The 17061-nt window shown below is 40.2% G+C and overlaps 1 protein-coding gene across 1 annotated transcript; it reads left to right on the top strand.

Annotated features, from left to right (window-relative positions):
- The first annotated feature begins 668 nt into the window (after positions 1–668).
- On the top strand, positions 669–16446 carry RTCA (RNA 3'-terminal phosphate cyclase). The gene is made up of 11 exons (XM_058178177.1): positions 669–1150; positions 1704–1804; positions 3250–3393; positions 4493–4616; positions 6196–6254; positions 6904–7045; positions 8935–9059; positions 9647–9705; positions 11964–12058; positions 15096–15200; positions 16201–16446. Exons 1-11 carry the CDS (start codon positions 1103–1105, stop codon positions 16297–16299), a joined length of 1101 nt encoding a protein of 366 aa, XP_058034160.1. The 5' UTR covers positions 669–1102; the 3' UTR covers positions 16300–16446.
- Positions 16447–17061: the final 615 nt, after the last annotated feature.

The raw sequence follows: 17061 nt of genomic DNA, 5'->3' as shown, positions 1-17061 counted from the left end.
TAACCAAGTCTTGAGGGACTTAAGGGAAATTAACAGGGATGGGTCCAACTTCACCTGATGGGAGATAATGTTTCACCGGGCGGGACATCAACCTCCTGCCGGTGAAGTTGCCTAGAAAGGTGTCTATTTCTATGTATGTACATACATACGCCGTCTTTCTCTCCACATATGTATGAATATATCTCACATACATAATGTAATAAAACGAGGATGCAAGCTTTCAGGCTATACAGGTTTCTTAGTCCGTATCCTTAGAGGCAATATCTATCTCTCTTGTTTCCTGATTGCTTATTTGTACCCTATGACTATCATTAAGTGTTGTATCATTAAGTGTTAAATTTGTACCCTATGACTATCATTAAGTGTTGTAAGTGTTGTACCTTGAGGAACGTATCTTTTCTTTTATGTACACTGAGAGCATATGCACCAAGACAAATTCCTTGTGTGTCCAATCACACTTGGCCAATTAAAAAAAATTCAATTCAATTCTGTTCTGTTCTATTCTACCTACCTATCTTTACCTACTTACCTACCATCTCCCTCCTTCTCTGTATAGCTGTCTATCAATATCTGTCTATCAATCAATGTCTAGCAATGTCTGTCTGTCTATCGTGGTCTGCTATAGTGATGTCTTTTCGTAACCTGTGCAGTCATTCAGCAGACCTCATTGGGGATTGACAAGCAAACGCTATGCGTAATGATTCAGTCGAGCTGTGGTTGAAGAGAAACTGAAATGCATTTAGGAAGGAGAAAAAAAATATAACAGCCTTCCTGGAAAGGGTTTTCCAAAAGTTGTATATGGAAATAACTTCGCAGCCCGGAGCTCTCTAGTTTTCTAAGTCGCTAGACTAAAGGAGCTCCCGAGTGATGCAGAAGAAGCAGCAGAGTCCGGTCTGTTCTGCGCCTGCTCCCCGCCCGCTTTCTCAGTAGAGGCCGAAAGTCGGAGGAGGTGGCTGTGGCTGGATTGCTCGCTCTCCGTGCTTGTCGTGGGTCGGGTTCCGGTCCCTCGGCTTTTCTCCTCCTAGGAGCGAGGGGGTTGATCTTTCGGACGGGCCTCTTCATTTGCCGGGCGCGGGACGCGGCCTCTCAGCGGCGGCCCACCATGGGCGACGAAGGCCGGGTGGAGATAGATGGCAGCGTTATGGAAGGGGTGAGTTAGCGGGAAAGAGAATCGTGGATAGCCAGATCCCGTGGCTCTGGCTCGGGACGGGGGCTCAACCCAACGTTCGCAAAGAATGAATGAACGAACGAACGAATGAATGAACAGTTCGATTGGTGTCGGACAGCAAACAAGAAGGTCGCAAATTTCATAATTTCTGGCAGGAAGAGATGAATCCCGATCCAGAAATGTGGTTAATCCCCCTGTCCCGAAGATCCATTCTGCCGTGGATCTTTTTATATTTTAAAAATGGAATACAATATTAACCTTTGGATTCCTCTTTTCCCAGCGGGTATCCACAGGAATACCTTATCCGCGTCTCCCATTGAGTTCATTAGAATTCCAATCTTAGCAGCTTGCCCATCTAAATGTATTATGACATCTTGTGCTTATTAGCCCCAACACTCCCACCCCCACCCCCGTCCTTGTTTGAAAATGGCCTTTACAGACCTGTGAACTTGGCCTAGTCCCTGGGGAGGCTTTCCAATCTCTCACAACAGTTGCTCCGATTTTATGAGGTTTTGACGATCTGCTTTCCTTGCAGGGTGGCCAGATCTTGAGGGTTTCTACAGCTCTGAGTTGCTTGCTCAATAAACCTTTGCAGGTGAAAAATATCCGAGCTGGCAGGAGTCAGCCTGGTCTAAGGTAAATCCTGGTGAACTGTTGGGAAAGCAAATTTCTCTCCTGCTAATCTTGGGAGGGGGGGGAGCTATCGGATCATTGTGATTCATGTTTATGCCAGGTTTGTGGAGAACTTCAGAAAATTTACTAGTCTGCAAAACCTTTTAGTTTTTATAGTGGCTACAAAGGTGTACCCATTTGCTGATTGTTAGCAAGGATAAAGACTCCCTTAAATCAAGGAAGTGGATGGTTATACACTGACTTTGACATCCTTGTTTAGCCTACAGCCCTGGAATTCCCTTTATTTATTTACAGATATACCTGTGGATAAATAAAAGTGTAGCAGCTTGCTTAAGTCCTATTATGACGACAGTGTGGCATTTAATTACAGCATGGTGTATTAGATCGTTCTAATGTTTTATTTTTACTATTATTTATATCTTGCCTTTTAAGTCACAGACCCTATCAATATAACTTATAAGCCATTTCTTATAACCATAAATTATTTTTTATTTCTTAGGTTTATAGGCTGTTTCCATCATAAAACTGACTCCCAAGTAGCAATCTAATAGCAGTATATATATATATATTTGTTTTCTGAGGTTTTTGCGTCTGTTTATATGTAGGTCTTTGGTTATTCGGGTTTTTTCCTGCGTAAAATTGGAAGTGTCTTGGCGACGTTTCGACGAAATCCCATTTGTCATCTTCAGGCTAGGTGTTTACAGCTTTGTGCTGTAAACACCTAAAAAAAAATAAAAAAAATATTTATTTTAAAATAAATTTTATTTATTTTATTTATATTTAAAAAAATAAAATTATATTATAAAATATAATTTTATTCAATATATATATATGTATGTATATATATATATGTATGTATATATATATATATATATATATATATATATATATATATATATATATATATATATATATATATATATATATATATATAAAATGAATAAACAATATAATGTCTAACAAAAATATAAACCTATCATATCACTATTGTTATATAACATATATGACTTAAACAAATGTCTCTGCAATTGATGGTTCTACCCTTGTTGATAATGGGCCAGAAAAAATATGTTTGGAATAATTTTGGCCTGCCACTGACCTCCCTTTTTCTTTCAAGCTCAGAGACCTGGGAGATAGAATTCCTGGGATAATCTTTTCCTGGAAGTTGCTACAGGGACATAAGTAGCTATACTACAGTGAATCAGATTAATTTTAGTTCATGTAGCACCATATTTCCTACACTGATTGGGAGGTACATCCCACATGGTGGGTGGGGTTGAAACAAATGGAGGGTGGAACCAGAACCAAAAATAAATAGAACCAGGTATCCATCTATCATCTCCCTCCCTTTCTCATTTTGACATCCTTCTGTGTAACATATTGCTATAAAATGAATATATATATTCGAAATCAAAGGCTATGTGAAATTCAGTGTACTTGACTTGAAGGCCTCAGCACCTGTCTGGATTGGAAATGGTTCGAGCTCTATGTGATGGACAGATGGAAGGTGGAGACATCGGGTCAACAGAGATCACTTTCACCCCTGGGAAGATCAAAGGTGGAACTCACATAGCGGACACTAAAACAGCAGGGTATTATTTTCTGCTTTTGTATTAATTAGCACTCAGTTTTGAAGATAACCTATACATTAAAGCTATAGAATTGTGTCTTTCCAAATGTATTTCATAAAATTCTACCATCCCTAATCAGTAAAGGGATGGCTCAGTATGATATGGAAATTGTAGTCCAAGTCACCTAAAATTGTAGTCCAATGCACCTAGTCCATAATGCACCTAAGTATGATATAGGAATTCTAGTCCAATGCACCTAAAAGACACCAGACTAAGAAAGATATTCTGCAAAAAGAAGGAAAAGTTATAAATACATATGCATACATATACACTGATATTTTATTACTATGTCCTGAATTTTTTTTGGTAGATTTTTCTGCTGTTTTCTAAGAAAAAATCTTTTGTAAAGAGCATTTTGTTCTTCTATGGATTTTTTTGTTTTGTGGATCCTGGAGCCTTTGATTGAAGTCCAGTTTCTGCAATTGCAAAATCCTAACACCAAATTATAAGTGGCTCAGAATTTCAATGTTTAGATTGACCTGTTGTTGAATTAACAGTGGAAAGGCTTAGTTCCAGTCCCTGTTTAGCTATGAAGCTGACTGAGTGACTTGGAAGCCAATTGCTTTTTCTCTAAATTAGTGTTTCTTAAAGTGTGGACCTAGGACTTCTGGGAGTCCTGTAAGACTCTCTCAGGAGTCCATGAAATCAAAATTATTTGCCAGCCTTTGTTGAAATACAATATTAAAATCTCATCAGTTAATAAGAAGCAGTAATGGCAGCGAATGCAGCAATTTTAATTTTTAATGCACTGAATGCATTAAATGCGATATTTAAAAACAAAAGTTCTTTGGGCTCCTCCATAACTTTTAAAAGTGGAAATGGTCCTGAAAAAAAAAGTTTAAGAACTACTGCTCTTAAGCTTACTGAAAGTAAAATGGAAGGTGGGTGGGAAAGAAAACCATAGATGTATTTCCCTTAGACAGCTCAAGAAGGGAGAGTGTAAAAGCAGCTACAAAATCATAGAGTTGAAGGGACTGTTTAAGCACTTGAGTCCCACTCCTCGCTGGGAACATAATGAGAGCATAAACCTATTTTGTCTATGCATTTTTTAAAATCATAGGAGTGTTTGCTTGCTAATGCAAGTGGCCATGCCCTGTGTCCTTTTTGCGGCCTCTCCTTCTGAACTTCGTTTGAAAGGTGGCACCAATGCAGAGATGGCTCCTCAGATTGACTATACATTGATGGTAAGTGCAAGTTCATGTGCTTAAGTTTGGCCCTTGGATCTTGCAGATCAAGTTAGCCTTCATTTGGGGTTGTTTCACAGTGGACTTGTCCAATTCGTTTTATCAATGCAGATACTGGGAATATAATACGCTCACTATATTTGCTGGTCCTCAAGCATTTTTAATCATGCATCTGCCAGAAAGTATGGCAGTAAAGAAAAGAAAAATCAGTTTTTAAAAGCTGATGTCATAAATTAAATGGGCTAAAATCAAGCACAGGAAGTTCCAAACACCCAGGATGCTCATGAGCCAAGACTCGCCTCTTTTTTATGTGTTCTGATGTGCGACCTTGTTAACTTTTTAAAGCTTGCGCAACATCGCTGGTGAAGCAGTGATAAAGCTGTTTAGAACAATGTTAAAACAAGTTAAAGCTGCTTTAATCAATTTATTCAGATTGTAATAAATGCCTTCATATCTATTCATTTGCACTTGTCACAATCAAGGGAATGGTTATTTCCGAACTTTGTAATTAATCAGTTGGATGCTAAATATTTTTATTATTGAAAATAATGGGATTCTGTGGATAACATGGCACATCTGCCCACATTGCAAACAGGGTGATTATAATATAATCGATTGTTTTATTTTTATTGATTAGCTATTTCTTAGTCAAAGCTATGTCTCAAGTGAAAAACAGAGACTGTGTGGCAATTAGTTCTCACTGAATTTGGTGGGTTGGTTGTTGTTGTTGTTTTGCAAACATTTTTTTTTTGTTTACATTTATACCCCGCCCTTCTCCGAAGACTTTCAATAACAAACTAGGTAACCTCATCATTATTATCAAACTTGGTAACCAGCACTGATGATACTACTTAGTTTGGTGTTGAAATGTCTGCAGGAAAACAACCAACCAAATAACAATCAACTAGAGAACCTCAAGGATTACACAGTTCAATCCTGAGCTACAAATATTCTTTTCTATTGGAAACACAGAGAATGAGAATGATTTTGTCTGCCTTGAAAAGAAATGAAATAGAATATTATCCCTCCTTCTAATTCTTTCTCTAGGACAGGGGTGTCAAACTCACATCATCACAGTGGCATAACGTGATGTGTTGGGACTTTCCCCCCCCCCCTTTGTTAAACTGGGCATCGGCGTGGCCAGCGTGTGATGCATCTGGCCCACGGGCCGGGAGTTTGACAGCCCCGCTTTAGGATATCTGCTACATTGTCTCATGTCACATAAAATGATAGTCATCGTGGGCCTTGAAAACACTTGGCTTCGTTCCTTTTGTTTTATGCCCAAAGGATTATCTATGAGATTCTACTTCTAATTTGTGGCAGATTAAAATACGTCCCAAGCACATAAAAGTGATTTGTACGAATCATAGTCTGACCTTAAAACATGAAGAAATTACAGCTTTTGACTGCAAACTATTGTCCACAGAAATTGCAGTTTTCCATATTCAGGTAAAATAGGAGTGAGACCTTCAGGCAGATAGATACACTGTTTTTGCATCAACCTGGCAACATGACTAAAGGGTTCTTTATTCATTAAAAGGGTGTACCTGTATTTTTCATAAATGTATTTACTCTCCAGATCTTCAAGCCAATAGCTGAGAAGTTTGGTTTGATTGTAGACTGTGACATAAAAAGGAGGTGAGTTCCAGTTTTATGTTGAGTTGTGTCTTGTCTCTATGAATACACATTTCCATCTCCAATAACTTTCCTTCATTTTGCCAACAAAAGATATTCCCTTCCTTTAGCTTATGACCAGCTTTATTGGCCTTCTAAAGCAGAGTCCATTAAAAGTAAGTGCAGCTTCTGAAAATTATAAAGTATTGCTTCCCTTGAACTCTTTCATAACTTGTCCAAGTTGTTAAATAATATGGAACATACATTGTATTTGTTAAATTATGACAATTTTGAATTGTCTTTTGATTTTCTCCTGTGTTTCTTTGTCCTGGTTCCATCTTCTTTTTGGAACTTGCACATCACTCAAAGTCATATGATTTTAGACCAAGAGGATTAGATATGCCTTGGGATTAAAGGGTCAGGTAATAATTCCTTCTGCTCTTAAGCTGCCTCCTCTACGAACACTTATTTGCGGGACCTCTGATATTTATTTATAGCCTGTTTGTGGGCTTATCAAAGATGCTATAATGGGATGGTGTAGGAAATAGAACACTAGATTAAATGAGCCTTTTTCAAGACTATTTTTGTTTAAGAAGGTTTATTTTTAATGGCAGAAAAAAAACTACCAATTCATTATTTTGATCTCTGCTTGTATGTCGTTACTTTTTAACAGGGGCTACTATCCTAAAGGGGGCGGTGAAGTGGTTGTCCGAATGTCCCCAGTTAAGCAGCTAAACCCAATCAATTTAATTGACCGTGGTACAGTAACCAAGATACACGGAAGAGCCTTTGTAGCTGGAGCTTTACCAATCAAAGTAAGTATGACTGGTAGATTTGGGTGAGGAAAAGGGCTTTTCCTATAAGATTTGGATCCAAAGTTGGATTGAATTCACACTGCTTTAAGTTATAATATAGTTTGGTTTAGTTAATATGTTAGAATTTGTAAATAGTAGCTTATGATTTCCTAGATGGAATGCACCAGGCCTCTGGTTATCAGCAAGCTATTGTTACGCTAACTATGGCTCTTAGAAAGATGCCATGTTACCTTGAAAAACAATATAGGCAATTTATTTATGATAGCAGCATAGTAGAGTGTTCATTTTATATCCCTCCACTTGTTGCTATATTAAGAAAATGGTTACGCAGTCATAAGGCTAAAAAATAAATAGCACCATTGTAAAGTACCTTCTTTTCCTAAAGAAGATCCCAGATCCAGTCCTTTAATTCAGAGGTCCCCAACCCCCAGTTCATGGACCGGCACCGGTCCACGGCATGCCAGAAACTAGGCCACGCAAACAAGCAAAGCCCCATCCGCGGGATGCAAGGCAGCACATTAAACCACACCCCCTCTGGTCCATGGAAAAACCTCTCATCACAGGACGGGTCCCCGGTGCCCAAAAGGTTGGGGGCCACTGCTTTAATTGACCTCTTCAGTTACAACAGGATACCAAAGCCAATAAGAAGGACATTTGCCTAAGATGTGGGAAAGCTGGTTTTGGTCAGAGATGATAATAGTGAACAAGATGAACAAATAGCCAACCTGTTACAGTGTAGTATCTTCAATTTTGAAAGATGGTGATTATGAATATTCCCTAAATGTGCCCAGGAATTGTTTATAAGAGCACCCCTGAATAGGTCATTACAAAAGATTAATTAGTAATCCTCCTGAGCAGGCGTGGTATTCACTTACTTTACCCACAGGTTTGCAAATGTGAGAGTGCGCGCGAGCCCGCTCACTTTGCTTGCATGCACCCCGTCCACGCATGCGCCCGGCCTTCTGCACACATGCTTTGCTGGCGTGCGTGCGTGACTTCCACGCATGTGCCTGGCCTCAGAAACATGCCTAAATAGGATGGCATAGAGCTGGGGCTGGTAGGTGGGCCCACCCGCAATTTCCGGTACTGGTTCAGCCGAACTGGTCTGAACCGGCTGAATACCACTTTTGCCCCTGAGTCTCTTTGCTAAATATATTATGTGAAAAAGCTGGTGTATAATATAACTTCTGAGAGTTTGACTCTCTCCTTGTCCAGAAGGTTATTTGATAGCCTTAGAAAAATCCCTTTTTTGTTTTCACATCAGTCTCCCATCTGCTAAATGAGTCAAATAAGCCAGGTCACCTTATAAAGTTGCTCTGATTTAGATAAAATCAGGACTGAAATTTGTTCTGAGAGAAGATTTTCAAATGAGATCTTCTTTCTGTAGCAGGGTTATCTAACATGAGATCCTAAGACTGCTTGACACCATTCAGAGTCTGACATGGTCTCCGGAACCTCTCCAGAAGTTGTTTTATAGGGGTTTTTTTGTAGTTAGCAATCTTGTAGGGTTTTTTTATCACCAGAAAACCTCAATAAACCTGAGGGCAGTAGTCCTATTCCTGGGTTTGATTCAATTTAAAGACTTTCATGTTTATTTCTTTTTCCAATATACTTGAGTTCAGCCCCTGACTAGCCATTCAAACACAAAGTAGAGTCTTCAACCTGAAATAGGTTCAGGTTGTACTCTACAAAACTCTGTACAAATGGCAGGGATCATCAGGCAAAATACTCTAAGCAAACAGTCTCTAGATCAACTTTTCAGGAGACATCATTTGCAAATTTCTGCAAAATTACAATCTTTCCCCACTCTCTTTCCATGTAAAATACATATACAAAGGAAAGCTCTTGCATTGGGAATGCCATATATTCCTTTCATTTTGTTACTTTAGGTGGCCAAAGAGATGGCTTCTGCTGCAGTGAAATGCATCAGGAAAGAGATCCGGGATCTTTATGTCAATATTCAGACTGTTAGAGAGTCGGATAATGAGGCCTTTGGAACAGGATCTGGAATTATGTGAGTGAGTTTGATTGTCATTTGAGAGTCTAGTTCAGGGGTCTGCAACCTTAAACACTCAAAGAGCCATTTGGACCCGTTTCCCACAGAAAAGAAAACATCAGGAGCCACAAAACCTGGATGGGTGTGGCCAACTTGACATCACTCACTCCCACCCAGTCACATGACACACACATCACCAGCCATGCCTACCCAGGTTTTGTGGCTCCCAGTGTTTTCTATGGGAAACAGGTATCTCTCTCCCTCTCTCTCTGTCTCTTTCTTACTCTCTCTCTTTCTCTCTCTCTCTCTTTCTCTCTCCCTTTCCCACTCTCCCTTTCTCTCATCTCTCTCTCTCAGGCCAGGTGAGGGGTGACTGGAAGGGGAAGGCGAGGGGCGGGGCCAGCCAATGGTGGGTTCAGCCAACAGGGAGCCACAGTAAGGGGACGAAAGAGCCACATGCGGCTCCAGAGCCACGGGTTGCCGACACCTGGTTTAGTTTATTGCCATAAGAAGCCAACTGGTTTCTTGTGAGCTGTTTTTGGGGAAGGAAAAGGGGAGGTGAGTTTCAATGTTTTCATACAATTCTATGTTTTTACTTTATTTAGAATTGTTGCAGAGACATCCACTGGCTGCTTGCTGGCAGGATCATCCCTTGGTAAAAGAGGTGAGAGCTTTACATTGCTTCATGTCACTTGACCTCCTCAGTACTCATTTTGTAAAAGTCTCAAACCAAAAACATGGCAGTGTCTTCCCTAGCATCCACATCTCCAGCTCCCTTTTCAGGATTGTATCCAATCTATGTTCTTATCTGAGGACAGCATTCATTATGACTGACTGACTGACTGACTGATTTATTTATTTATTTATTTGTATGCTACCCATCTGCCTGATAAGGCAGCTCTGAGTGGTATATAAATTTAATAAATAAATAATGTCTCCAATAAGGTAACATGGGTCTTCTAGTCCAAAAGATCTCTTATTACAAACAGAGAGCTTGCCCTGGCTGAATCTGTAAGGCCAGTTCTGAAGAGAAAGAGTGTGTGTACACACACATATGCATATACATAAATTTATTGGCCTCCCATCTTACCACAGGGTAACATGTAACTACATGCGAGTAGTAATGGGAGCCGCGCGTGGCTCCCACGTAACACCACTGCTCCGTAGTCTGCACTGGCTTCCTGTGGTCTTTCGGGTGCGCTTCAAGATTTTGGTTACCACCTTTAAAGCGCTCCATGGCTTAGGACCCGGGTACTTACGAGACCGCCTGCTGTTACCCTATGCCTCCCACCGACCTGTACGCTCTCATAGAGAGGGTCTCCTCAGGGTGCCATCCGCCAAACAATGTTGGCTGGCGGCCCCCAGGAGTAGGGCCTTCTCTGTGGGAGCATCGACGCTCTGGAATGAACTCCCCCCTGGCCTACGTCAAGTGCCTGATCTTCGGACCTTCCGTCGTGAGCTAAAAACATACTTATTTATTCAAGCGGGACTGGCATAATAGTTTGATTTTAAATTGGGGTTTTATTAATATTTTTAATATTTTTAATTTTAATTTTAATTATCAGCCGTTTTTGTAATTTTGCTATGTTTTAATTCGTTTTTAACTGTACATATCTTGTATTTTATTTCTGGCTGTACACCGCCCTGAGTCCTTCAGGAGAAGGGCGGTATAAAAATTTAATAAATAAATAAATAAATAAATAAACATATATGAGAGGAGAATGAGATAGAATCTGCTTTCTCTGCCCTTTGAATCCATATCTTCCTTCTAAATCAGCTGGAAAAAGAGGCTGTGATGACAGGGAGCATTGTTGTTTAATGTAAAGTAAGTAAAGGATTATTTGGAGACTTCCTTATAAGAAAGTTGGGGCGGAAGGCTAAGAGAATTTGGAGGGGAAAAAAGAGGAGAGGGGAGAGAGATGATTAACAAAAAAGGAGAGGGAATTAAAAGCAAAGGGAAGACTGAAGATAAGAGACACCTTAGTGGCATAATGAAACAGTATACTACATTGAGTTAGTGATTAGTTCATAACACTAGAGACATCATTTGCATCCCTATACTTCATTTGCATAATTATGTAAACATGTTTCAATGCCTGTGGCTTTGGGTCCATTGCACACAAAATTCATTGAATCAAGGTTCGCTAAATTGAGCTCTTACTATAACATACCGTATTTTTTGGAGTATAAGATGCACTGGAGTATAAGACGCACCTTAGTTTTTGGGGAAGAAAATAAAAAAAAAAGCTGATTGGCAGGTGGATCTGCCTCCCGGAATACCCCCAATCAGCTGTTCCCGGAGGTGAATTTTAGCAACAGGTTCCTTTGTTGTGAGCTCTATGCCTTGCTTTTTTTTTTTGCCATTTTTTTTTTTGCCTCTGAAATTTCTGAAACTCTGTTTCAGAAAAAACTTTTTTCTTCCTCTGAAAACTTCTGAAAAAAGCTTCAGAAAAAAAGCCTCTGAAGCTCAGTTTGGGGTTTTTTTTCCCCTGAAGCTCTGTTTGGGGGCTTCTTTTCTGTAGCTTCATTTCTGTTGCTCTTTTCAGCCTCTGAAGAAGCTGGGCGCAGCTACATTCGGAGTATAAGATGCACCCAGATTTTCATCCTCTTTTTTGGGGGAGGAAAGGTGCATCTTATACTCCAAAAAATACGGTATTTAGAAGAAACCATAATAGACATACTAAATCAAATATAACTTCAATTTATTCTAAATCAATTTATGAATATCTGACATCAAGTTTCATCACAGAGCAAAACTGTATAACTCTCCCTGACTACCTTGTGAAGGTGAATGGATGTCTTTTATAATTAAACCATCCAAAGATAGAAATCTGTTGTGAACATATTTTCATTTATTGAAGAGGCAATCTTGTTAGATAAGCATTTTATTTAAATCACATCCCTACTTAATTTTTCTTGCAGGTAAAAATGCAGACAAAGTTGGAATCGAAGCCGCAGAGATGTTGCTGGGAAACCTTCGGCATGGAGGTGCTGTGGATGATTATCTGCAGGACCAAGTAAGATCTGCATGTGGGAAGTCTCTCACAAAACAGCACAAGTTGAGATGTCACATGTACACCTTCTCATACATGTGGATTAGGGCTCCAAGGAGTTACTGATTCAGTATCCAGGTTTTCTCAAATCTCACCCACAAGCTATGGTGGCCTGTGAAGTTCTATCACTTTCAGTTGCTGGTGGATTTGAGTTGTAATCCAACACAGCTGGAGAGTGAAGTGGAAAGAAAGCTCTTTTAATAACTCCTGAGCTTTATTAAAGATAAAGGTTCCCCTCACACGTATGTGCTAGACATTGCCGACTAGGGGGGCGGTGCTCATCTCCTTTTCAAAGCCGAAGAGCCAGCGCTGTCCAAAGACGTTTCTGTGGTCATGTGGCCAGCATGACTCAACACCAAAGGAGCACGGAACGCTGTTACCTTCCCACCAAAAGTGGTCCCTATTTTTCTACATACATTTTTTACGTGCTTTTGAACTGCTAGGTTGGCAGAAGCTGGGACAAGTAATGGGAGCTCACCCCGTTACGCAGCACTAAGGATTCGAACCGCTGAACTGCCGACCTTTCGATCAACAGGCTCAGCATCTTAGCCACTAAGCCACTGCGTCCCTGTGAGCTTTATTAGGTTCATACTGAAATAGTCTGATATTTTCAGCATTTTGGTGAATTTCAGACCAACCTCACCTCACTGGAAAACAAATAAGAAACATTATCTCTCTTTTTTGTTTGTTTTTAACACCATTTCCGAAGGAGAAAAAACTTAGCTAAACTCTTCAGAGGTTTAACTTTCTACTATGTTGGGGAGCCTGACTAGGTGGCTCAGTGGCTAAGACACTGAACTTGTCAATCAGAAAGGTTGGCAGTTTGGTGGTTCAAATCCCTATTACAGGTCTCTTGCATGAGCAGGGGGTTGGACTAGATGACCTCCAAGTCCCTTCCAACACTGTTACTGTTATTTGGTATGACTGTTGTCCTGGGAGAGCTTTGAACCACATGGATTCCTTTGTTTCTTCTATTCTTGCATGCCACAATTGGAAAAGAGGAACCCCAACTCTCTGGAGTTGGGATTTTCTGGCATTGGAAATCCCAGCCAATGTGGCTGTTAGTGAAAATGGAAAGGTGGATCTGACAAAAGAAAATCACTTAATTTAGCAGATCATTCACAGATCATTCACTATGAAAGGTCCTCTTTCAATTTCACCTGCAGTTCTGAAAAGCCACCTCTATAACGTCTTTTGTAAACGTCTTTACAAAAAATTGGGCTTACTTTTCTATAACATTATTTTTCTGTAAACCTGCCTGTTGGGGAAAAAAATGAAGGTGATGTTTTCATGACACTAAATACTTGCATTATTACAAAATAGCTTGAGATGAAAATTTAACAAAGTGAGACCCAACTTCGAGCCATTATGGCTTGGGTTTTCAACACCATCTTCAGTAAGATTGACCAAAGTGGCCCACTATTGACTTCTGTTTAACTAGCAACAATAATAAAGCAGCAAGCTAAAAAAATAGCCTGGAGATCCAGAATCTTTCCAGAGCAATAGAACCTTGTCTGGACCTGGAAAAGGTAGTAGATTTAGTGTATTTTACAATAGAGATGGTAAAAATATGTTGTAGGAGGACAGTCAAGTTAAAAAAAAATCAGAAGAAGTCTGGTAGAACAGTGGTCCCCAACCCCTGGGCCGCAGTCCACTACCGGGCTGTGGCCTATTTGGAACCGGGCCACACTCTGCAACCGCATACACGCCGACCCGCCACTTACGCGGCCTGGTTCCCTTCTCCCCTGTCCTGTCCACCCTCAGACTGGCTGCCTAGCCACATAGGTTGGGAACTACTGTGGTAGAACCTTTTCTGATGAATACATTTTATTAAGTAATAATAAAAAGTAAGATTAATATATAAATATCTTTAAGTATAGTGGTTCAGGATTGCAACTGTTGTGACCCAGGCCTAAGTAAAGGTAAAGGTAAATTTTACCTGGGCCGTGATAGCTCAGGCTGTTAAGAAGCCTGTTATTAGAACACAGCAGCCTGCAATTACTGCAGGTTCAAGCCCGGCCCAAGGTTGACTCAGCCTTCCATCCTTTATAAGGTAGGTAAAATGAGGACCCAGATTGTTGGGGGGGCAATAAGTTGACTTTGTAAAAAATATACAAATAGAATGAGACTATTGTCTTATACACTGTAAGCCGCCCTGAGTCTTCGGAGAAGGGCGGGATATAAATGTAAAACAACAAAAAAAATGCAGTCAGTTCAAAAACAAACAGACTTTATTAGAACAGCTGAGAATTAACTCATTCTCAGTGTCGTCCAAACTAAATCAAAACAAATTCTTCATAACACAGTTCTTCAGTTTTATCACCAACCTTGGTCTAATTAGGCAAACTGCCAAACGCTTTTCTTGGCAAAAGTTCAGAAGCAGAATATGCCGACAAGAAATAAACGCAGCAAGACAAGAAACAAGTCAATCAACGTTTTCCGACAAAGAGCCCAAGAGCCGTTGCTGGTCTTTTAAGCCTTATAGGAGGGGCCAATCATCTCTTGGCCCTACTCCCAAGTCGTCCTCTTTACTTGAGCTGCTCTTGCCTTCTGGCAGCTCTTCTCATGCGTGCACTAGGAACAGACTCTTCCTGTTCCTCTGCCTCTCTACTGTCAGCCTCTGGAGGCTCCGGAGTCCGCACATCACTCCTTGATGGCCCCATCTCTGCCTCCAATGCAGAGCCCTCATCCGGGCCTTCCCCAGCCTCCTGGACTGGCCCATTTTCTTCCTCAGCCTCATCATTGTCTGATTCTCCTGCCAGCTCCGCAGGCTGCTGGCGGATCACAACAGCAACCATACATTTTTCAATGACTTGACTGGTTGTAATCAACTCAGATCATTCAGAGCGGTGCAAGCAAAAACATCTAGAAAGAAAGGCAACCCATAAAAGGATGCTCCGGTCAGATAGTGAAATAATGTGTCTTCTTTCTTCTTTTATAACAGGGCATATTGCATCCCTTTAGGCATTCATAATGCTGGTTTGTTTTTGATTCCCTCCAGCTGATCATCTTCATGGCTTTAGCAAATGGGAAATCGAGAATAAAAACTGGACCAATTACACTGCATACAGAAACGGCTATACATTTTGCCGAATTGCTGACAAAAGTAAGTGGCATTTTTCTTTACAGACCAGCAGATCTTCCAAAACTGTCAGTCTGGCCAGGGTTGGTATGGCATGATCTCTAGTGAAAAAAAGGGCCGGCACAGGATGGTTTACTGGGAAGCAAAGGATACAGTGATGCCTTCCACAATTCAATGTATACAGGAAAGAATGCCAATTACTTTTGATATATTGAGCCTAAGAGAAGATGCATAACAATTGCAGCTTTTATCCTCCAAATCCTTACTGCTATCCAGCACCTACTTCGTGAGGTAGCTGCTTTGCCTTGCCTACTGACTGGATTATGGAGTGATTTGCCTGAAGGTACTTTTAACCATCCACGTTTTGTACAGTGGGTGCATGCCAGCAGAACACAAATTCGAAATTTCCCTGAATATCATTAGCAGTAGCACATATCAGATATAAAGTCTTTTTGGGGGTGGCACTTTGATTTCAGAATGTTCTCTTTGGGGAATTGAACTGATGCCGATGTTTCAGTAATTACAAATATGACTTTATAGGTAATCCTCCTTTACTGACTGCCTCATTCAGCAACTGTTTAAATTTATGGTAATACTGAAAAGTTTCCTTGAACCTATGGCCATCACAGGGTCCTTGCAATCATATGATTATGATTTGGCACTTCACAACCAGTGTGCATTTACGATGGCCACCGTGTTCCATAGTTGCATGATCAGCATTTCTGACATCCAAAGCTGGCTTCTCACAAGAGGAGTCAGTGGGGAAGCTGGCAGGAAGTCATAAGTCATGGTCACATGATGTCGTCCTTAATGACCGATGGTGATTTGCTTAATGACTAGCAGAACTGAAGCCCGGTGCAGTCACATGACTTTTTGCTTAATGACATTGCCGGTCCTAATTGCACTGAGGACTTACCTATATTTGTAATTTTTGAATTTTTGTGTGTGTTATACTTTGCCTGGAGTCCAGTTTATGCGAAGAACAATTTAAGAAAGCATGCTTTTTATTGTTTATTGTTTGCAGGCTAAGTTTACAGTGACAAAATCAGAAGACGAAGACTCTTCCAAGGATGGCCATTTTATTGAGTGCCAAGGAATCGGATTGCTAAATACAAATCTCTAGTTATTGTTCTGGATGGGATGATGTTATGTTTATTTTGGTTTGTTTTTCTTTAAATATCTGCATACATGTATTGCACTTTATTCACTGGAATGTTTGAATAAAGTGCTTCCTTAAATTCCCTTTATTATTAAATTAATAATGCATTTATTTACCGTATTTATTGGGTTTATATCTTGCCTCAGCCCAAAAATTATTAGTGGCTTATGTGATAGGAATGGGTTGATTAAAACAATGACATCTAAAATTCAACATTTTAATTTGGACTTCATCCCCTTCCCTCCCAACAATGGACAAAATCTGTTGTTTCCAAAGCTGTCTGGATAACTGATGGTATTTACATCACAAGGGCACTGATGTTTTTTTCCCGCCATCCTCTTTTTGGTAAAATGACCCTTCAATGATACAACTAAGGTCAATTAGAATTTAAGGAAAATCTCTTCTTCAGCTCAAGGCCCTAAACGAAATTGTAGTTTAAACTGAACAAATAAGCTTATTAGAACTGGGTTTAAAAATGCCAGATCCCTCAGTTTTAACAATTTCCCATCTTATTAGGGCAGAAAACAATTGCAACACCTTAATTGCAACATTCTTTACTTGTAACTTGTCCTTGAATTACATGAAATGAAAGACCACCAGGTGCGCCCAAGAAAAGGCCCTTCTGTCCCTAGAAGAACTGTGACGAAGAAAGAAGGGGGAAATCCTCAAGAAGTCAATCTCAACGAAAAGTAATAATAAAAGAAGGGAAATTGTGTTGTGGGTGTC

Source organism: Ahaetulla prasina, chromosome 3 (genome assembly GCF_028640845.1).
Source record: "Ahaetulla prasina isolate Xishuangbanna chromosome 3, ASM2864084v1, whole genome shotgun sequence".
NCBI classification, from domain to species: Eukaryota; Metazoa; Chordata; class Lepidosauria; order Squamata; family Colubridae; genus Ahaetulla; species Ahaetulla prasina.
This window is presented reverse-complemented; position numbering and strand designations above follow the sequence as displayed.